This window comes from Macaca nemestrina, chromosome 1, assembly GCF_043159975.1.
Source record: "Macaca nemestrina isolate mMacNem1 chromosome 1, mMacNem.hap1, whole genome shotgun sequence".
NCBI classification, from domain to species: Eukaryota; Metazoa; Chordata; class Mammalia; order Primates; family Cercopithecidae; genus Macaca; species Macaca nemestrina.
Genome location: NC_092125.1, coordinates 120,482,154 through 120,504,705, shown reverse-complemented (window position 1 = coordinate 120,504,705; position 22,552 = coordinate 120,482,154). Strand labels below are relative to the sequence as shown.

The 22,552-nt window shown below is 41.2% G+C and overlaps 2 protein-coding genes across 24 annotated transcripts in view; one reads left to right on the top strand and one right to left on the bottom strand.

Annotated features, from left to right (window-relative positions):
• Positions 1-22,552, bottom strand: part of LOC105479183 (suppression of tumorigenicity 7 like) — a 97,357-nt gene that overhangs the window by 74,567 nt on the left and 238 nt on the right. For 3 of the 23 annotated variants that reach the window (XR_003017437.2, XR_011620918.1, XR_011620924.1), the window contains exons 1-5: positions 21,573-21,802; positions 19,201-19,283; positions 12,906-13,068; positions 3,137-3,191; positions 564-679 (exon numbers count right to left, since the gene is read on the bottom strand). Coding sequence is in view for 20 of the 23 variants with exons in the window: in XM_011737046.3 (XP_011735348.2) it covers positions 564-679; positions 3,137-3,191; positions 12,906-13,068; positions 19,201-19,283; positions 21,573-21,777 (622 nt within the window). In the remaining 3 variants the exon portion in view is untranslated. Of the gene's footprint in view, positions 1-563; positions 680-3,136; positions 3,192-12,905; positions 13,069-14,998; positions 17,033-19,200; positions 19,284-19,740; positions 20,090-21,572; positions 21,807-21,860; positions 22,442-22,552 lie in introns of those variants that run through there. The other 20 variants (XM_024791986.2, XM_071092618.1, XM_071092925.1 and 17 more) reach the window with 17 other exon arrangements.
• LOC105479186 (capping actin protein of muscle Z-line subunit alpha 1) overlaps positions 22,415-22,552 on the top strand; it is a 45,817-nt gene continuing 45,679 nt past the window's right edge. Inside the window, exon 1 of the mRNA XM_011737059.3 lies at positions 22,415-22,547. Within this exon, the coding sequence (XP_011735361.1) occupies positions 22,509-22,547 (39 nt within the window). The 5' untranslated portion in view covers positions 22,415-22,508. The remainder of the gene's footprint in view (positions 22,548-22,552) is intronic.

Here is a 22,552-nt window from a genome sequence, read left to right as displayed (position 1 = left end):
TCCCAAAGTGCTGGGATTACAGGCTTGAGCCACCGCGCCCGACCTGACCAGCCCTGTCTTTAAGCCATATAATTGAGAATCTCAATACTCTCTTCTATAGATAAGCACTTGGAGAAAACTAAACACATAAATTTCTATGATCTTCTACCACTTTATATGCATCTCTAACTCACAAGTAAAACAAAATATATTCTGGTTTTCTCTACATGCCATTCTCCAATGTTTATACATTGACCTGTTATTTTATTTTATGTATAATTGCAGGTGTTCATTTCCCAGACGGAAACAGGGTACACTGTTTTCTGGAAAAGTAGTTGTCATATTTGATCTGAAAGGTTTTTGAAGTAGTAAAAGAAATATGAAATATTTTAAATTCTGTATAAGGAAAGCAGTGTATCAACCTAGCTTATAGTCATAATTTAATCTGAGTTTCTTATCAATAATATAAACAACTCAAAGCCAAATAACTAAATAACTCTGTATATTATAATAAACAACTCTAAAGAACTTTTAAAATCATCTTCATGATCACTGTTTATACTATGAACAGATATGATACATACCTGTGTCTGAAGGACGTAAAAAATCTGTGTCACAGGTGAAAAAGGTCTGATGGTCCTGAGCTGACAGGTTCATGTCATAGTATGTAAGTGGCTCTTTACCAGTCACCCAAGTGTATCTTTACCAAAACACGACAAAATATTTAAATTGAACATGAGACAGCATCTATCTGCTATAACAAACACTACTTAAATTCAAAAATATACTGCTACAATTTGGATGTTTTAAAATCTTACAATCAGTAAAACAAAAGATAACCTCACAAACTACTTAAGAGTATGATAATGAAACATCAAAGACCAAATAGAAAAATAATATTCAATAAACAACTGCTTTTGAAAATTGAATTGGGCTGGGTGCCGTGGCTCATGACTGTAATCTCAGTGCTTTGGGAGGCTGAGGCTGGTAAATCACTTGAGACCTGGAGTTTGAGACCAGCCTGGGCAACATAGTGAGGCCTGTCTCTACCAGCTACTGGGGAGGCTGAAGCTGAAGGATCACTTGAGCCCAAGAGCTCAAGACCAGCCTGAGCAATATAGCGAGATCTTGTCTCTATTTTTTAACTTAAAAAAAAAAAAAAAAGAAGACTCAGTAAAACGAAAATTAAGGATTGGGAATTGGGACATAAAATGAAGCCTGAAATGGAGCTAACATATGAAATGTATACCCAGAAGTTATACTTTTACATTAAGAGAAAATAATCATTCAAAAGAAGCATAAGAATTCCTGATACTAAGAAATTTATCCTAGGCCAGGCACAGTGGCTCACACCTTAATCCTTGGCACTTTGGGAGGCTGAGGCAGGAGGATCACTTGGGGTCAGGAGTTTGAGACCAGCCTGGCCAATATGGTAAAACCCTGTCTCTCCTAAAAATACTAAAATTAGCTGGATGTGGTATGGGCTGCCTGTGATCCCAGCTACTTGGGAGGGAGGCTGAGGCAGGAGAATCACTTGAACCCGGGAGGAGGAGATTGCAGTGAACCAAGATCATGCCACTGCACTCCAGCCTGGGTGACAGAGAGAGACTCAGTCTCAAGAAAAAAAATTTTATATATATACACACACACATTTCTTTTTAAGATCTTCAGGAAATGGAAACTGTATAATACAACAAATAGCCTCAAACTTTGATTAAACACAGTAAGAGATTCAAGGACCTGTTTCTTACAGGTATCCCTTAATACAGGCTAACGGCATCTTTCATAAAAGCCTAGCTTTCACTTCACAGGATGTCACTATCTTACACTATCAAGTCTTTAAGCACAGGAGCCATTGCTTAGTCATTTTTGTATCTCCATCATTTTGCACAGTGCCTGTACATGGTAGAAACATAATGTTTCTTATTCAGTAAGTTAAATAACATGCCCCATTCTACTTCTAGGTAAAATACAGCACTCCTCAAAATAAAAGTAAAGTATCTTTGCTCATAAGTTTCAAAAGATGTTTTCTCATTTAGAGTTAAAAACCAGAAGAGAAATGGACACAGTAGTGAAAATAGGAAGTGGCACTATGAAATCAATATAAAAATATAGTACCCTCTACTGTTGCACAATTTACATTCAGAGTGATGTTTTCTGATGCATCCTCAAATTTTGAAATTTAGCAATCATGCACAGGAATATGACGACACTGGTAATTTTTTCTTAATGCCACAAATTCTTTGAAAAAGGCTTTTTATAAACCAGGGGCCTAATATATACTTATACATATATAATATATACTTATACATATCACAACTACTTATATGTATGATAAACCAGGAGCCTAATATATACTTATACATATCACAAACATATGGTTTGATGCAATGTTTCTTATGATTATCAAATTAAACACAGGTTATGTGTGGTAGTTCATGCCTGTAATTTCAATGATTTGCAAGGCCAACGTAGGAGTATTACTTGAGCCCAGAAGTTTGGGATGAACCTGGGCAACATAGAAAGACCCCTGTCTACCAAAATTTTTTTTGAGATAGAGTTTTGTTCTTGTCACCTGGGCTGGAGCGCGATGGTGTCATCTCAGCTCACTGCAACTGTTACCTCCTGGGTTCAAGTGATTCTCCTGCCTCGGCCTCCCAAAGTGCTGGGATTATAGGCGTGAGCCACCGTACTCGGCCTCTACCAAAAATTTTTAAAAATTAGCTGGATGTGGGCTCTGCCTATGGAGTAGCCATTCTTTTATTCCTTTACTTTCTTAATAAACTTGTTTTCACTTAAAAAAAAAAAATTAGCTGGATGTGGTGGCATGTGCCTGTAGTCCCAACTACTTGGGAGACTGAGACAAGAGAATTGCTTGAGCCCAGGAGGTCAAGGCTGCAGCTAGCTATGATCGCGCTACTGCACTCCAGCCTGAGTGACAGAACAAGACTCTATCCCCAAAAAAATTTAATTAAAAGAAAAAAGTAAACACAGTCAAGATGCTGCCAAATAAACTGTGGACTAATCATTTTTACCTTATTATAGATCAGTATCTCCTACTAGAAGAGCTGTGATATATTTATAAAGACAAATGATTTTGTAAATACCTTCACTCTAGAACCAATGCCCTACTTATACTGAAAGCAAAATGTAATACCTCCTATATTCTGCTCCTCTGAAAAGATTTAGAGGGTTTCTCCATACCTTACATTCTGAAAAACAAAGGAGAAAAAGGGTGAAAAAGAGACACTTTAAAATCTTCACTTAACCAATATCTATTGTCTACCCACTGTAGGCTAAGCGCGGTGCTAGCCACAGATGATACAAAGATGAATAAAGCATGCTTTCAAAAAACAGAATTAAATCTAATCATTTCCATATTTCTGTCTCCATAGCATTTAGTTCATAATTCAATTATAGTACTTACCATATTACAATATGATTATCTGCTTGGTTTTGTTTCCTCTTTAAAATATGAAGTCTTAAAACTTTGCTTATTTTTCTATTCCTATAACCAAGCACAGCCTCTGGAACTGACTTGCTTAACTGAATTAAACATAGTACGAGAGTAGTCATGTAAATGGCCTGAACTCCGATAACAGACATGTTTTGTTCTTTTTTTTGAGATGGAGTCTCACTCTGTCACCCAGGCTAGAGTGCAGTGGTGCAATCTCGGCTCACTGCAAGCTCCACCTCCTGGGTTCATGCCATTCTCCTGCCTCAGCCTCCCGAGTAGCTAGCTGGGACTACAGGCGCTTGCCTGGCTAATTTTTTGTATTTTTAGTAGAGACAGGGTTTCACCATGTTAGCCAGGATGGTCTCAATCTCCTGATCTCGTGATCCGCCTGCCTCAGCCTCCCAAAGTACTGGGATTACAGGCGTGAGCCACCGCGCCCGGCCAGACACATTTTGTTCTAAGAAAAAAAAAAAAAAAGCATTAAATTTGTTTTGGGGAAATCAGGGAAGGCTTTAGAAAGGGGGTGACATTTGAACTGACGTTGAATCACTGTAAAAAATGAGAATAAGGTTGCAAAATGAAGAACATCTGAAGCAGAGGAAGTGTCATAAAACCATACAGCATGGTTAGGCTAGAGTACAGGGTAAGGAGTGGGAGGGAGAACTGTAAATGGGGTTAGAAAACAGATTGGAAAAGGCCAGGCACAGTGGCTCACGTCTGTAATCCCAGCACTTTGAGAGAGTGAGGTGGGCAGATGACCTGAGGTCAGTAGTTCAAGACCAGCCTAGCCAACATAATGAAATCCCAGTTCTACTAAAAATACAAAATTAGCTGGGCATGGTAGTGCCTGCCTCTAATCCCAGGTACTCAGGAGGCTGAGGCTGAGACTGAGACAGAAGAATTTCTTAAACCTGGGAGGTGGAGGTTGCAGTGGATGGAGATCGCACCACTGCACTCCAGCCTGGGTGATGAGAGCGAAACTCCATCTGAAAAAAAAAATAAAAGAAAATAGACTGGAAGAAATTGATGAAGGACCGTATGTACTATAGAAAAGAGTTTAGATATTATTCTTGGTCATCAAAGGTTTATAAGCAGAAAAATAACAAATACCAGATCTTTGTTTAGATCAGCAGTTCTCAAAGTATAATTCATGGAACTGTAAAGTAACAATTCTTCAAAATAAATTCTAAGACATTATTTGCCTTTCTAAATGTGTTTACTTGAACTCGGATGCATGACCCTGAGAGTAAGGGTGTCCTTAAATTTTGTACCCCAGGCACCTGCCTCACTTGTCTTACTTGTCCTGCAAAATTGAACTGGTGATGAAAAGTCAACGATGGGTAAAACTGCTAGTACATTAGCATGAGTCAAGACAATGACACCAAACTGTACTAGCAGTCATTGGATTCTTCACTTCCACATCCTCACAGTAAAAATAAGGCAAATTTCTTTTAAACATTATAGCAGGTATGATGGTTGTCTCTAGTAAAGCAATTTGTGAGAACTGGCCCCTTTTGTAATGAAACACCACTTTTACTTGAAAGAGCCACACACAAACTTACAGTTATTTAGATGGGTACCTGGCAGATATTTTCTTTAAAATGAACTGAGTCTGTCAAGATCAAGGAAGAAAATGAAAATATTTGCTGCCAGTGATAAAATCTGAGCTTTCAAGTACATATTGAAATTTTTTTAAATGTGTGTCTGCTACTGTGAGCCTCGCAAATTTCACAATAAAGACTTTTCTATGAGAATGGTGGTGATATTAACAAATGAGTTTTTTCGTATTATGCAATAAAATGGATCATGATATGGATATGATATGCATAGCTCAGTGAACAAGTATTTTCCAAGCAACCAATGTACGATATAAAATTATGCATAAAAGATCCATTCAAAATGTTAAGATATACCAATAGATTTTCACATAACAGGGCATGCAAAGTTCAGATTTTACACCACAACTAAACTTTCAGAAAAGTACTCATAGAAAGTTTTAGTGTAGTATCAAAAAAAGGTATCCACAATTTTCTGAGAAGACTATTAAAATACTCCTCCCCTTTTCAATTACACATCTGTGTGAAGCCAGGTTTTCTTCATACACTTCAATCGAACAGCATTTCAAAATAGACAACGGAGAATAAGCTGTCTTCTATTAACTGAACTTTTTCTTGTTGTGGGAAATATAATTATTTTTCACAAAGTGTGTATTAGCTCAGGCTGCCATAACAAAATACCATTGACTGTGTGGCTTAACATAAATTTATTTTCTCACAATTCTGGAGGCTAGAAGTTTGAGATCAGGGTACCTGCAGGGTGCCAGCACGGCTGAGTACTGGTGAGGCTGAATTCTTGCTGTGTTCTCACAAGAAAGAGAGAGCTCTGGTATCTCTTATTATAAGGCCTTCCTGTCTTATCAGATCAGGTTTCTACTCATAGTTTATCTTAATTACTACCTGAAGCCCTATTTTCAATAGTCATATGGGGAATTAGGGGTTCAAACTTAGAAGGCGGAGGTTACAGTGAGCCGACATGGTGCCACTGCACTTCAGCCTGGGCAACAGAGCGAGACTCCATCTCAAAATAAGTAAGTAAAAATACATTAATTCTCCCCCAAAAGTCTTAACTCATTCCAGCATCAATTCTAAAATCTAAAGGCCAAAGTTTCTTCTGAATATTATCTGAATCAGACATGGGGAGGCTCAAGGTACAATTCATTCTTAGACTTCACTCTCCAGAAGTGAACCTATGGAACCAGACAAGTTATACGTTCCCAATATATTGTATGATGGTGGGCAGACATAGGATAGACATTCCCATTCTCAAATGAAAAAAATCAAAAGGAAGGAAGGGGTAATAGTTACCAAGTCCAAAACCTAGCAACGCAAATTCTATTACATCTTAAAGTTTGAATGCCAGGCACAGTGGCACATGCCTGTAATCCCAGCTACTCAGGAGGCTGTGGCAGGAGGATCACTTGAGCCCAGGAGTTCAAGACCCCAGCCTGGGGAATATAGTGAGGCCTTGTCTCTCTTTAAAAACAAACAAACAAACAAACAAAAAAACCCAGGCAAGGTGGCTCACGCCTGTAATCCCAGCACTGTGGGAGGCCGAGGCAGGTGGATCACCTAAGGTCAGGTATTCAAGACCAGCCTGGCCAACATGGTGAAACTCCATCTCCACTAATAATAGAAAAAAATTAGCTGGGCGTGGTGGTGCATGCCTGTAACCCCACTACTCGGAGGCTGAAGCAGGAGAATCACTTGAACCTAGGAGGCAGAGGTTGCAGTGAGTCAAGATCACGCCATTGCATTCCAGCCTGGGCAGCAAGAGTAAAACTCCGGCTCCAAAAAACAAACAAACAACAAAAAAAGGACGGGCGCGGTAGCTCACACCTATAATTCCAGCACTTTGGGAGACCAAGGCGGGTGGATCAAGAGATGAGGAGTTCAAGACTAGCCTGGCCAAGATAGTGAAACCTCATCTCTATTAAAAACTCCAAAAAGATTAGCTGGGTGCAGTGGCAGGTGCCTGTAATACCAGCTACTTGGGAGGCTGAGGCAGGAGAATCACCTGAATCCAGGCAGCAGAGGTTGCAGTGAGCCGAGATTGTGCTCCGGCACTCCAGCCTGGGCGACAGAATGAGACTCCGTCTCAGAAAAAAAAAAAAAAGAGGCCAGGTGCAGTGGCTCATGCCTGTAATCCCAGCACTTTTGGAGGCTGAGACAGGTAGATCACCTGAGGTTGGGAGTTCCAGACCAGCCTGACCAACATGGGGAAAACCCATCTCTACTAAAAATACAAAATTAGCCAGGTGTGGTGGCACACGCCTATAATCCCAGCTACTCGGGAGGCTGAGGTAGGAGAATCACTTGAACCTGGGAGGCAGAGGTTGCAGTGAGTCGAGATCGCGCCATTGCACTCCAGCCTGGGAAACAGAGCAAGACTCCATCTCAAAACAAAAACAAAAACAAAAACAAAAAAAGAGAGAAAAAGCGTGAGAATTATTTTTGATACTCTGCCCTCCAGGCCCACTGGGATGGCAGTGTCACCCCCATAGCTCTGTGGTACAGCCCCACCCATGCAGCTCTCTGTGAGGTTGGCCTGGCCCCAGAAACTGGAAAGGCAGCCTCACCCTTTGAAATCAAGGAGGAAATAGCCTTGCCCTCTGGGCCTGTATTAGGAGTGGCAGTCCTGGGTTTGGTCATTCTTCCTTTTATTTGAAGTCAGTACATGTTCACAATTGAATAGCTCTATGGTTTGGTCCTGTAGAATCCAAAAAGTCTAACGGCCTTCCTTCATTCTGTCCCACCTTCCCTGTCCCTTTTAGTTCAAACTGGTAGTGTGTTTGCTCGTATAAACTCAACTCTGTTTCTGGTTTCTACTAAGATGACTAAGTCCATGAAGTGCACACATGATATCAAATAGTTGTTCAACCACACCCCTACTGTTGTCTTCAGAACAAGTTTTCTCATGTATTTATAAAATGGATAGGCTGAGAATTTCCAAATCTTCAAGTTGTGCTTCCTTTTTGCTTAACAAGTGCTTCTTCTGTTCATCTCTTTCCTTTCACATTTCACTATAAGTGGTCAGAAGAAACCAAGTTGTGCCACTTTGCTTAGACATCTCCTCAGCTAAATATCCAATGTCATTGCTCTGAAGTTCTACTCTCCCCAAAATGCTAGAATATAGTTCAGCCAGTTCTTTTCCACTTCATACAAGGACCACCTTTCCTCCAGTTCCCAACCACATATTCCTCATTTCCATTTGAGACCTCACCAAACTGTCCTTATCCATATTTCAAGCCTGCACCTCAAAACTCTTTCAGCCTCATTACCCAGCTCCAAAGCTGCTTCCACATATTTAGGTGTTTGTTATAGTGGCACCCCACTTCTTCATACCAAAATCTAAGTTAGTCAGCTCAGGTTGCCATAACAAAATATCATATGCTGAGTGGCTTAAACAACAGAAATTTATTTTCTCACAGTGTGAAGGTTGGAAGTCCAAGATCAAGGTACCAGAATGGTTGGGCTCTGGTGAGGGCTCTCCTCCTGGCCTTCAGAGAGCAGTCTTCTCACTGTGTCTTCGCATGGCAGAGAGACAGCAATCCCTCTCTTCCTCTTCGTACAAAGCCACCAATACTATCAGATTAGGATCCCCTCATTTAACCTTGATCATCTAAAAATCCTAGCTCCTAATACAGTTACATTAGAGGTTAGTTTCAACATATGAATTCCAGGGGACACATTTCAGTCTACAACATGTTAACATGTAATGGATTTACTGCTATTAAAAAGTATTTTTAAGTTTCCTGCTTTAATTTCTAATATGATAAATATTGATGGATATAATCCACATTTAAACACAGGCTCTTTGAGGTCCTGGATAATTTTTTTTTTTTTTTTAATATTGATGGATATAATCCACATTTAAACACAGGCTCTTTGAGGTCCTGGATAATTTTTTTTTTTTTTTTTGAGACAGAGTCTCGCTCCGTCGCCCAGGCTGGAGTGCAGTAGCGCAATCTCAGCTCACTGCAAGCTCCGCCTCCCGGGTTCATGCCATTCTCTTGCCTCAGCCTCCTGAGTAGCTGGGACTACAGGTACCTGCCACCACGTCCAGCTAATTTTTTGTATTTTTAGTAGAGATGGGGTTTCACCATGGTCTCGATCTCCTGACCTCATGATCTGCCCGCCTTGGCCTCCCTAAGTGTTGGGATTACAGGCATGAGCCACTGCGCCAGGCCTGGATAATTTTTTAAGAATGTAAAGAATTCCTTAGTCTAAAAAGTTTGAGAACCACTTTTTCTTTTTACATAGTTAAGGAGAGAGGATGTACTAGAAGGGGAAGTATAAGAGGAAGGGAAACCACTTAGGATACTACAGCAATAGCCCAGGGAAGAGATGTTTAAGGGCCTAGATATGGGGCTATGAATGTTGAAAGAAAAGATAGAATGGGCCGGGCCTGGTGGCTCATGCCTGTAATTCTAGCACTTTGGGAGGCCGAGGTGGATGAATCATCTGAGGTCAGGGGTTCGAGACCAGTCTGGCCGACAGTAGCGAAAACCCATTTCTACTAAAAATACAAAAATTACTCTGGCATGGTGGCAGGCACCCGTAATCCCAGCTACTCGGGAGGCTGGGGCAGGAGAATTGCTTGAACCCCGGAGGTGGAGGTTGCAGTGAGCCAAGATGACACCATTGCACGCCAGCCTGGGCAAGAAGAGTAAAACTTCATCTAAAAAAAAAAACAGAAGGCAGAATGGAGTCAAGATAATTTTTAAGGGGGAATTAATACAATTTGGGGTTGATTGGAGAAAACGGGAAACATAAATGATATAAACTAAAAAGAAACCCAAAGATTTCTAAAATGGGAATTGGACGCCATTAAAAGATTTTAGAATTATAGAAGAAGAACTATGGAAGAAGACAATTAGTTTCATTTTGGACAGAGTGAGTTCAGGGTGGTTAGGGCCATTAAAGTTGGAAAATTCTAGCAAAGAGTTAGAAATGTAGGTCTAGAGTTTAAAAGAGAGCTTGGGGGTAAAAATTTTAAATTGGTTCCCCCCAGCATATATGTCTGTGGTAGCTAATATTATTGAATAAGATGAAGTTATCCAGGGAGAAAAATATTGAACAAAAGGATGCTTTAATTCACTTAAAAAAATTTTTTTCCCCCTTAGAGATAGGGTCTTGCTCTGTCACCCAGGCTGGAGTGCAGTGGCACAGTCATAGCTCACTGCAGTCTCAAACTCCTGGGCTCAAGTGATCCTCCTGCCTCAGCCTCCCAAGTAGCTGGAACTACACGTGCATATTACTGTGCCCAATTGATTTTTTTAATTTTTTGTAGAGATGGGGGTCTTGCTTTGCTGCCCAGGCTGGGATCAAACTCCTTGTCTCAAGTGATCTCCTTACCTCAGCCTCCTAAAGCACTGGAATTATAGGTTTGGGCCACTATGCCCAGCTTTTAACTCACTTTGAGATCCAACTCAAGTATTTCCTCTGCAAAATATTTTGCGGCCCTCCCTCCAAGAATAACTGACCACTCTTTCTTTTCTGTCACCATAGTATCTTGTATAAGATACCATGTATCTTTATAGAGTATCATATATAAGACACTCTATAAAAGCAGTTAACCATATTCTTTTACTGTCAATGTATTTATGTCTGTATCCTCTACCAAGATGAAATGTTCTTAAGGTTATCTTCACTCTCATTACTAATGGCATACTCAGTCTTACAGTGGAAAATAAAATCACATCATGTGCTATTGTTATAATTATATTGAACTCAGCTTCATGAGGACATATCTGTATCATATTCATCTTAATATGTCTTACTCTTAGGGGTTCTGTAACTATTTTACAAAAAAAAAAAAGAAGAGGAAAGGAAATGACTCTTCCTTCTTGTACTCTTGAATGGCTGCCAACCCCACCCCACTATACCTGTCAGGCTTCAGGACTCCACTTAAATGGTGCTTCCTCAGGGACTTTGACCAAATCTAAAAAGTGCCACCAAGTGCACTCAGGCAGTATTTTTCTACTAAACTATCGTAACTCTAGTGGTTAAGCTATTGAACAAATGAGATATTTGGAATATTATGGAATTAACTCATCTGTATTATTACTATATAGTTATTACCTATCCCAGTGAAAGGAACAATAATCCAAAAGTATTCATTTTGGCCAGGCGCGGTGGCTCACACCTGTAATGCCAACACTTTGGGAGGCTGAGGTGGGAGGATCACTTGAGCCCAGGAGTTCGAGCCCAGGCTGGGCAACATAGTGAGACTTCATCTCCATTAAAATAATAATAATAATAATTTTATTTGGCTTTATAAATTTTCCATTCCTAATACTCGCTTTCTAGCTGGCCAGTCTCGGTGGCTCACGCCTGTAATCCTAGCACTTTGGGAAGCCGAGGCAGGCAGATCACCTGAGGTCGGGAGTTTAAGACCAGCCTGGCCAACATGGTGAAACCCCATCTCTACTAAAAATACAAAAATTAGCTAGGTGCAGTGGCACATGCCTGTAATTTCAGCTACTTGGGAGGCTGAGGAAGCAGAATCGCTTGAACCCAGGAGGCAGAGGCTGCAGTGAGCTGAGATTGCACCACTGCACTCTAGTCTGGGCTACAGAGAGGCTTTGTCTCAAAAAAAAAAGGCCGGGTATGGTGGCTCCCGCCTGTAATCCCAGCACTTTAAGAGGCCAAGGTGGGTGGATCATGAGGTCACCAGATTGAGACCATCCTGGCCAATATGGTGAAACCCCATCTCTACTAAAAATACAAAATATCAGCCAGGCGTGGTGGTGCATGCCTGTAGTCCCAGCTACTCGGGAGGCTGAGGCAGGAGAATCGCTTGAACCTGGGAAGCAGAGGTTGCAGTGAGCTGAGATTGTGCCACTGCACTCCAGCCTGGCAACAGAGCAAGATTCTATCTCTAAATTAATTAATTAATTAATTCACTAGTACTCGATACAAATAGAGGAACAGTCTACAGTAAAAGTATGACAATGGAATACCCATTCATGAAGAGCTGAGACTTTGATGCCTTTTTAGGTATATTGAAAAAAAATTTTTTTTCCTACTTTTCTCTCTTGGCAGAGATGGCTGTTTCTGTTCTCTCCTTTATTAGTCATAAGATTCCCTGATTTGCTGGGCACATATATATATATATATATACACTGAGAAAATGTTGAAAATTTCTAGCCTTCCTTATAGCTAGTAATGGCCATATGAAACAGATCTGACCAGAAGTAAGTAAGGGGAAATAGTATGTAACATTTCTGAGAACAGTCCTTGGCTTTTGTGGGGTGGAGTAGAGGGAAGAAGTGACCTTGCCCTGGATTTCTTTCCTTCCTGCTGATTGGAATGTGGACATGAAGGCTGAAGCAAGAGCAACAGTCTTACACTACAAAGTAAAAACTACATTTGGAGATGGCATGCTAACAAAATAGAAGGGGTCTGGATATCTGATGCTTATTGTTTTCCATACTAGCCATGGACTGCCTATATTAACATAAAAGACAAATTTCTGTGTCTTGGTCCATTTGGACTGCTACAACAAAATATCACAAACTGGGTAGATTATAAAGAGCATAAATTTATTTTTCACAGTTCTGGAGGCTGGGAAGTCTATGACCAAGGTACCAACAGATTTGGTGTCTGATGAGGGTCTGCTTTCTGGTTTATAGATGGCACCTTCTCATGGTGTCCTCACATGGTAGAAGTGGCAAGCAGCTCTCTGGGGTCTCTTCATAAGGGCATTAATCACATCCATGAGGACACTGCCCTCATGACCTGATCACGTCCCAAAGACCCTACCTCGTAACATCACATTGGTGATTAGAATTTTGGGGGAAACACAAACATGCATACCACAGCACTCAGCTGTTCTGAGTTTTCTATCTCCCAGAGCCAAACTCAATCTTAAATACACAGCTCTGAAAACACATCAGAAAAGCAGTCACCTGACAAATTCTGTCTGCTGGTTTCACCTTCTCTGTTCCTCGAAGGAGACCCTGGTTCTGAAATGCTGCTCTCTGTTCCTCCCATCAGTGGTTGCAAATGGCTTACAGATACTTGCTCAATAAAAGATGTGCCATGCTTATGGAAGTACCACCATTCAAATACCTATGACAAACAGAAAATATCCTCCACTTAGAATTGATCAGCAGACACACGAGCTCAAATTAAAACATTCTCTCAAGATGTCCTGTTCAATTCAGCATTTTAAATGCACTCTCCTTTCAAAAAGAAAAAAACATACAAACACAAGATTCAACAATAACACGTCATGTAAAAGTGAAATACCTTTTTTATAGTTTTGTCATAAAATTTAGACAAGCTTAAGCAAAACTAGGCATATGTAATAAAGCATTAAAAAACAGTAAGAAGCATTTTAATCTATAAGTAATTTAACTATGTTAAGTTACATTGTCATTTTATTCTATCTGCAGCATAAACAGTTTTCAAATGATAAGCATAGTGGATGAACAGACTAGACTAGGATCAGCATGCCCATGTTTGACTCCCAAATCAGTCATTTATTAGCTGTGTGCTGTGGGCAAGTCACTTAATCTCTAACATCTCAGAGCCTCAGCTAAATGTGGTTAACAAGAATTATAAGAAAGTGCTTTCTGAAGCAAAAAGTACTACTCTGGTATTTGGCAAAATTATTAATAAAGGTTAAGAGTCAGGTTGATTCTCATTTTGAACCATTTAAAAGTCAAGATATTCATTTATTTCTGTTTCCATGGTTTATCACTGTTATAAAAAGAGAAACCAGGCCAGACACGGTGGCTCACATCTGTAATTCCAGCACTTGCCGAGAAGTCCCAAAAGAGGGATCCTCAAGAAGGATCGCTTGAGCCCAAGAATTCTAGACTAGCCTGGACAAAATAGTGAGACCTCATCTCTACAGAAAAATGTAAAAATAAAATATTAGCTGGGTGAGGTAGTGCATGCCTATAGTTCTAGCTACTCAGAAAGTTGAAGTGGGAGGATCTCTTGAGCCTGGGGAGGTCGAGGTTGCAGTGAGCTGAGACTGCACCACAGAACTCCAGTCTGGGCAATAGACTGAGACCCTATCTCAAAAGAAAGAAAAGAAACAAAAAAAAAAGTCGACTGACAGACTAGTCTTCTGCCAAATGTAGTGGATACATGTATTACTTTAAAGAATAAACAAACACATCCACAACTAAGAGATTTTAATCTTTTTATTTCCTATTGTTTTAAAAAATTTTTTGAGATAGGATCCCACTCTGTCACCAGGCTGGAGTGTAGTGGCATGATCACAGCTAACTGCAATCTTGACCTCCCTGGGCTCAGGTGATCATCCCACCTCAACATCCCAAGCAGCTAGGACTACAAGCATGTGCCACCATGCCCAGCTAATTTTTATATTTTTTGTAGAGACAAGGTGTCACCATGTTGCCCAGGCTGGTCTCAAACTCCTGGGCTCAAGCGCTCTGCCTTCCTCAGTCTCACAAAGTGTTAGGATTATAGGTGTGAGCTACCATGACCAGCCAGATTATAATATTTTTGAAAACTATTTTACGACAACCACAAACAGAACACATCACAAAAAAATCAGCTTTTTCAACTCTGTAGGAATGCTATTTTTTTGCTTCAGTAAATAACAGAACAAATATGCTACATAGGTGCCAAAAGTATAGTCCATGTTGTGGCCCACTGACTACATGCCACAACGTTTACAGGAAAGTGTGAGAAAATCAAGGTGCAGCATTTTTTTCTATCATGTCATTAATGTTTTCTGCTCAATCTAAAATGGCATCTCTTTCTGCTCACTCTTAAGTTAGCAAGAATTACCACCAAATGAGGCCATGGTTTGACTTCTACTATATGTTTTACTAAGAAGTGAGATAAAACTTCTTTACACAAGCAGAAATTGTTCATGTGACAGAAAAGACAAGGTTTATATTGAATAAATCTTGGTTAGGAAAATTGGATAGGGCCAGGCATGGTGGCTCACACCTATAATCCCAAAACTTTGGGAGGCCAAGGTGGGAGGATCACTTGAGGCTGGGAATTCAAGACTAACCTGGACAACATAGTGAGACCCCGTCTCTACAAAACATAAAAAAATGAGCCAGGTGTGAGGGTGTGTGCCTGCAGTCCCAGCTACTTGGGAGGCTAAAGTGGGAGGATCGTTTGAGCTCAGCAGGTCGAGGCTGCAGTGAGCTGTGATTGTACCACTGCACTCCAGCCTGGGTGACAGAGTAAAACCCTGTTCAAAAAAAAAGAAAGATAAATACAATCAAGGGCAACAACAACACACTTTCCTTCACTATACAAAGTGCAGGTGGGTTTTCTAATGAATAAGTATGAAGTTAGTGGCTTTTTCAACTTTTAAGTCAACTTTTTAACACACATGAACAATGATAATAATAACTGCAAATACTTATTGAAAGCTTTCTATGAGCCTCGCATTATGCCAAGTCCTTGACATGCATTATGTCATTTAATTTTTGTAACAACAGATTTTAGAGATGAGGACACATTCCAAATTTAAATAACAGTTCACCCCACCGGTAAGTGGCAGAGCTAGGTTTCTTATTCAGGTTTGCCTGACTTCGGAGCTTCCAACCATTACACTAGACAGTTTCATAAATATATCTCTTTATATATGTATATGTGATTATATGTATATACAAGTTTGTTAAGTCCAGGTGGTAAAAGAAATTATAAACACAACAACCTTTGCTAATAAAAACCCATCAATATTGCAAGGGTAATAATACAGTTTAATCTTTAAAATGTTACTTGAATTTCCTAATTTGTGTATATTTAAAACACTGCTTTATAAAGAATAACAAAAGGTTTTGTTGGGTTTTTGTTGTTGTTGTTATTGAGACAAGGTCCACTCTGTTGCCCGGGCTAGAGTGCAGTGGCATGATCACAGCTCACTGCAGCCTCGATTTCCTGGGCTCAAGCAATCCTGCCACCTCAGTCTCTGAAGTAGCTGGGACTACAGGAATGCGCCAACACAATGTGCTAATTTTTAAATTTTGTACAGAGACCAGATCTTGTTCATTTGTCCAGGCTAGTCTTGAACTCCTGGGTACAAGCAATCCTCCTGCCTCAGGCTCCCAAAGTGTTGGTAGTACAGACATGAGACACCATACCTGGCCACAAAAAGTTTTTTACAAGGTTTTAGACATCATGTATATAAGTAAGTTATCCCCCTCTTATAAATGAGGAAATTATAGCTTAGACTGTTTATGTAGCTTGCCCAAAATTATCAGCTAGTAAGTGGCAGAGTTAAGATTCAAATTTTATCTTCTGTTCCCAAACCAGTGCTTTTTCCACTACATCAGCTGTTTAATATTGGTAGTTTCTTTAAAACAAACAGACAAACAAAAAAACTACATTAAATAGAGACAGAGTCTTATTGTTGCCCAGGCTGGTCTCAAACTTCTGGCATTAAGGGATTCTCCCACTCCATCCGCCCAAAGTGTTGGGATTACAGGTGTAAACCACTGTGCCTGGCTTAAAGATAGTTTATTATCTTTACTTAGACTTTTGTATGCTATGGACTAAATATGCTAAAATATGTTTATGTTAAATTATGAGGCTTATATTAACATGTAGTTTTAATCCTGAATTCCTCAATAGTTTCTATTTTTTAAGCCAAGAGAAAAATCTCGTTCTTGTATGGCATTTCACTTTAACAAAATGGTCTGTATTAGTCCCTATTTAAAAAAATAGATCCAATACAAATGCTATTTCTACTACAGCTGGAGAGCACCACCTAGAGATAAAAAAAAAAGAACAGGCTGGGCATGGTGGTTCATGCCTGGAACCTTAGCACTTTGGGAGGCCAAGGAGAGTGGATCGTTTGTGCCCAGGGGTCTGAGACCACCATGAACAACACAGTGAGACTCCATCTCTACAAAAAATAAATAAAAATTTAAAGACAATAGAAAAATCTATTGGCTATGCATGGCATAAAACTTCTTAAGATTTTTATCTGCAGCAGTATTGTTGCAAAGTGTACACTAGGAAACATGACATCCTAGGGATGTTAATGTGAATTATAAAAAATATTTTAATTTTCTTAAATTAAAAATATCTTCTTCAAGGAAAAGTTGAAGTAAAGTTAAACAGTTTTGTTGTTTTTGCTTTTGTTTTTTGAAACACAGTCTTGTTCTGTCACCCAGGTTAAAGTGCAGCGGCACCATCTTGGCTCACTGTAACCTCTCCCTCCAGGGTTCAAGTGATCCTCCCACCTTGGCCTCCCCAGTAGCTGGGACTATAGGTGCATGCTACACACGGCTAATTTTTGTATTTTTTTGATTTTGCCATGTTTCCCAGGCTGGTCTTGAACTCCATCAGCCCACTTCGGTCTCCCAAAGTGCTAGAATTATAGGCATGAACCCCTATGTCAGGTCAAACAGGTTTCTTAACTGTGAGAATTCTCAGAATAATAATAGCCAAAATTCATTAAGTGTACACTCTGAACCAGCTACCATGTTATAAACTTACAACATTATCTGATTTAGTCTTCATAATCCTATAAAGTTCATGCTGTTATTAACCTCAGTTAACAGATGAGGAAATGGGCTTGAAAAACCTATAGGTTGAATTTATGACACATAATTTTAGTCTTCCCAGTGTTGCCAATATTAAAATACTGTAGTCAGACATGGTGGCACATGCATGTAATCCCAGCTATTAGGGAGGCTGAGATGGGAGGACGGCTTGAGCCCAGGAGTTAAGGCCACAGTGTGTTATAATGGTGCCTATGAATAGTGACTGCACTCTGGCCTGGGCAACGTAGTGAGACTCCATCTCAATTTTTTTTTTAATGGGCAAATTTTATATAAAAACTGTATATCCAGGTTCTATTTATTTATTTATTCATTCATTTTTGAGACAGGGTTTCTCTCTGTCATCCAGGTTGGAGTGCAGTGGCAAGATCTTGGTTCACTGCAACCTCCACCTCCCGAGTTCAAGAGATTCTTATGCCTCAGCCTCCCAAGTAGCTGGGACTACAGGCACGCACCACGATACTGTTACTTTTTATATTTTAGTAGACGGCGTTTCACCATGTTGGCCAGGCTGTTCATGAACTCCTGGCCTCAAGTGATCTGCCTGCTTCAGGCTTCCAAAGTGCTGGGATTATAGGCGTGAGCCACCACGCCCGGTCTATCTGGGTTCTCTTTAAATCATTTGAAAAATTGAAAAACCTGGTAATACTAGTTGCAAGTCTATATGGCAACAATTAGTTTTAGCCTCTTTAATTTTTTTATTTTTCATTTTTTTTGAGACGGAGTTTCACTTTTGTTGCCCAGGCTGGAGTGCAATGGCGCAATCTTGGCTCAATGCAACCTCCGTCTCCTGGGTTCAAGCGATCCTCCTGCCTCAGCCTCCTGAGTAGCTGGGATTACAGGCATGCGCCACCACCCTGGCTAATTTTTTGCATTTTTAGTAGAGACGGGGTTTCTCCATGTTGGTTGGGCTGGTCTCGAACTCCCGACCTCAGGTGATCCACCCGCCTTGGCCTCCCGAAGTGCTGGGATTACGGGCTTGAGCCACCGCGCCCGGCCTTAGCCTCTTTTAGAAGGGGCATGCACTGTCCAGGCTACCCAGTCCTCAAAGAAATAAGAATTTAATTATTAAACTCTATCCATTTCACTCATTTTTGTTACCAACTTGGGCTCTGCAGGCATTTAATTTCCAGTACACCCCAAGCCCTCCCTGACTACAGTTTACAATAAGCCTTTAATATGTAAATAAGTACTGTCAATCTCTAAAAGTAGATTGGGAGATGCAGTGTTCCCCAAACTTGTTTGAATAGGTAATCTTTTCAAATGCTGAATACGTTTTAGAAATGCTGATCCATAGGTAATAATAATTTATAAATATTATAACCATATAAAGGATCTTTAGGCCAGGGTGGTGCCTGATGCCTGTAATCCCAGCACTTTCAGAGGCCAAGTCAGGCGGATCACCTGAGGTCAGGAGTTCGAGACCAGCCTGACCAATGTGGTGAAACACTGTCTCTACTAAAAATACAAAAATTATCTGAGCATGGTGGCCGGCACCTGTAATCCCAGCTACTCGGGAGGCTGAGATAGGAGAATTAGTTGAACCTGGGAGGTGGAGGTTGCATGAGCCAAGATCATGCCACTGTACTCTAGCCTGGGTGACGGAGCAAGACTCCGTCTCAAAAAAGGAAAAAAAAAAAAAAATCTTTAGATAAATACCAAAACATGAAGGAAGGAAATGGAAACTACTTACAAATATTAGTCCTGATATCAATGAAGATGTCCCTGTAAGTGCCACATAGAATTTGGGTGTCAATGAATTTAAAAATACAGTCACTGTCAAAAGAACAAGAATCAAAGTTTTAAAAAATGCAAATTTAATGTACTTAGGTTACAAATATGCGAGTATCTTTATGAGTGATGGGACTTAAGTCGTATTAATATCTAGTGTGAAATTCACTTGAAAAAGTTTTAATTTGTATACATAATATACATAATGGCTTATAACTATTTGCAACAAATCAAAATGAGGTAATTCAGCTTGCTTTAAAGAATAAAACTAAAGCACTTATAAGTCATAATTTAGACAAGAACATTTGCAAGTCTGTAAGAATAAGAAGATAAACAAACATGCTTTTACAAAGGAGGTTCAAAACGACTCCATAATTATTTTGGTAGGATACAAAACCACTGTCTCAAATTAGAGGGAAGGAAACAGTGTATGTATGTGGCATATCAGCTAGAGAGGCAAAATGGCTCAAAGAGAAAAGCAACAAACAGAAATCTCCCTTACTTACTGAAATCCTGGAGCAGAATGTTCACTTCAAATAATTATCTCATAAGTACGGTGGGTTTTAGAAAGAAATAAAAATCTGGCCAGGTAGGATGGCTCACTCCCATAATCTTAGAGTTTTGGGAAGCTAAGGCAGGAGGATCGCTGGTAGCCAGGAGTTCAAGACCAGCCTAGGCAAATAAAATAGACCCAGTCTCTATGCAAAATTTAAAACTCAGCTGGTCATGGTGGTGCACGCCTGTAGTTCCAGCTACTTGGAAGGTTGAGGCCAGAGGATCGCTTGAGCAAAAGAGTTCAAGGCTGCAGTGATCTTGCCACTGCACTCCAGCGTGGGTGACAGAGGGAGATTCTGTCTCACAAAAAATAAAAAAGAAAAAGTAAAAAAGCAAAATCTATAGTAATCAACTATTCTCATCTAAATGTATATGGTTAACATGTAGAAAAATAAATGACAAGTCGGCCGGGCGTGGTGGCTCACGCCTGTAATCCCACCACATTGGGAGGCCGAGGCAGGCGGATCACGAGGTCAGGAGATGGAGACCATTCTGGCTAACACGGTGAAACCCCATCTCTACTAAAAACACACACACACACAAATCAGCCAGGCGAGGTGGCGGCCGCCTGTAGTCCCAGCTACTTGAGAGGCTGAGGCAGGAGAATGGCATGAACCCGGGAAGCGGACCTTGCAGTGAGCCGAGATCGCACCACTGCACTCCAGTCTGGGAGACTCCGTCTCAAAAAAAAAAAATAAATAAATAAATGACAAGTCAATCATAACACTGTGCATAGAAACCGCCGTTAAGCACTTCATTCACCTGTTACAGAGATGCCAACTTAGCTCTTCAGTTTAGCTTATTTTAGTGTGCTAGTTATATTTGAACTTGATACCTTATCCTCCAAAAAAGCCAAAATATTTCCGAACTTTACCTCACAGTCTTTCATGTTATCTCTGAACAGGAAAGGGGACATTTGCTACCTTCTGCTACAGAAAAATCAACCACTGTACTGAATCATATAACAGAAATACTTCTATCTTGTTCTGAGGTTGCCGCTCAGAGCTTGAGTGAAATATAATCACATGGTAAGGGGATCTGGGCCCTAAACACTTTATCCCGTCTACAACTAAAGAATAGTACAGTATATGAGAATCCATCAGGATCATCACTTCTTACATGTGTTAGTATTTTCAGCACAGACTACATAGCAAGTGTTCTACAGATGTCGAAAGAACTAGCAAACCGACAGTTGTTTGTGGCGCTCTCTCACTTCCTGTACTACATTACTCAAGATAAGCCTAAAAGAACAGACAAAAATATCACGACAACTATTTCTTAACAGAACTATTTTAAAACAAGAGAATCGTCAATTAAAATCATGCCATTTTCTTTCTCTGAAATCTTTAAATTACAGATGTGCTCATCTTTGTTGCCTGGATATGAGTTCTCTCAGCTGGGCGGCGAGACACTCAAAGCAGTGACTTTATGGGATCCTACCGGGGGAGGGAGCCAATATAAATTACGTATCCTAATCTGAGAATGCACCCTTCTGTCCTAATACCTGAAGCTTATAGCTTGTCAGGTGGCTTTTCCACGGAAAAACGAGGACATAAGAGGAAGGACGGACCTTAAGAGTTCTAGGGAGGAGCCGGTAGAGGCAGCAGGCTTGACAATCAACTGCAAGGTTGCAGTCCAAAAGAAAAAGAACCCACTTGATCGCTCATCATCGGCTCCTCAGAGCCCTCTAGGACTACCGAGAATCTCTTGCCCTTTGGCTCTTGCCCCCGACATCTCTCCTGGCCCCCCGCCCTGCCCCAGGAGGTCTGGTCCTCTCACCCGCTGCCAAATTCTCACACAGCCTCAAAGGGATCCTCAGAGCGTAAAGCAGCCCCAGCCCCGCCACTAACCACACCAAGGCCCTAGTCCCCGCCAGCCCGGCTCGCAGTCGCTCCCTCCAGCCCAACGTCGGGTTTAGGCCGGGGACAGGTGCAGGAGACGCTCTAGCAGCCGCGGCTTCACCCGAGCCGCCACCGTCCGCCATCTTGCCGCTATCGCAGGAGCCAGGAGCTGGGAGGGGAGAAGGACAGGAAACCGGGAGTCGGGAATCCTGGGATAGTGGCGGACCTGAAATTGGCCTCTCTGAAGGCTGAGTCCTGGGGAACCCGGACCGAGAAGATTTCGAAGGTGGAGGAGCGTGTCTCAAGATTGAGGATACCTATTCCTTTGTGGGGCAGGGAAGGGGCGGACAGCAGCGCCTGTTCTGGAGGAACTGGACTAAGATGTGACCCCAAAGTGAAGTATTACCGCTTCCAAACGAAATGAGGGTCACCTTTCACACCCCCGCCCCCCGGGGTTGGAAAAGCCACCGATCGTTCCAGCGGCCGAGCAGCTCTTAGAGCTTTGGATTCGGCTGTCGTGGAGATAACGGGTACCAGAAAAACTGCAAGAGCGACTTGGTCGGATGGAGGCCAGGAGCCAAGAATAATCGAAACACGCTGCCAGCACCCATTAGATGGATGGGAAATGAGTGTAACTCATTGGGAAAGATATTAGACTTTAAATCACCGAAGGCAAAGCCTACTTCCTGGGGCGCGGGCGCGGGCGCGGGCGCTGGCACTAGTAGACGTCACTCCCGCGCATAACTGACATGGCGCCCTCTTGGTCGGCGTTTCCGGGCGGGTCCTTCCGACGGTCCCCGCGGTGATTCCATCACTCGGCTTTCTTCCCGGCCTGCCTAGCGCCCACAGCCGGGCTGGGCCAGAACAGCCCAAGATGGCCGACTTCGATGATCGTGTGTCGGATGAGGAGAAGGTAAG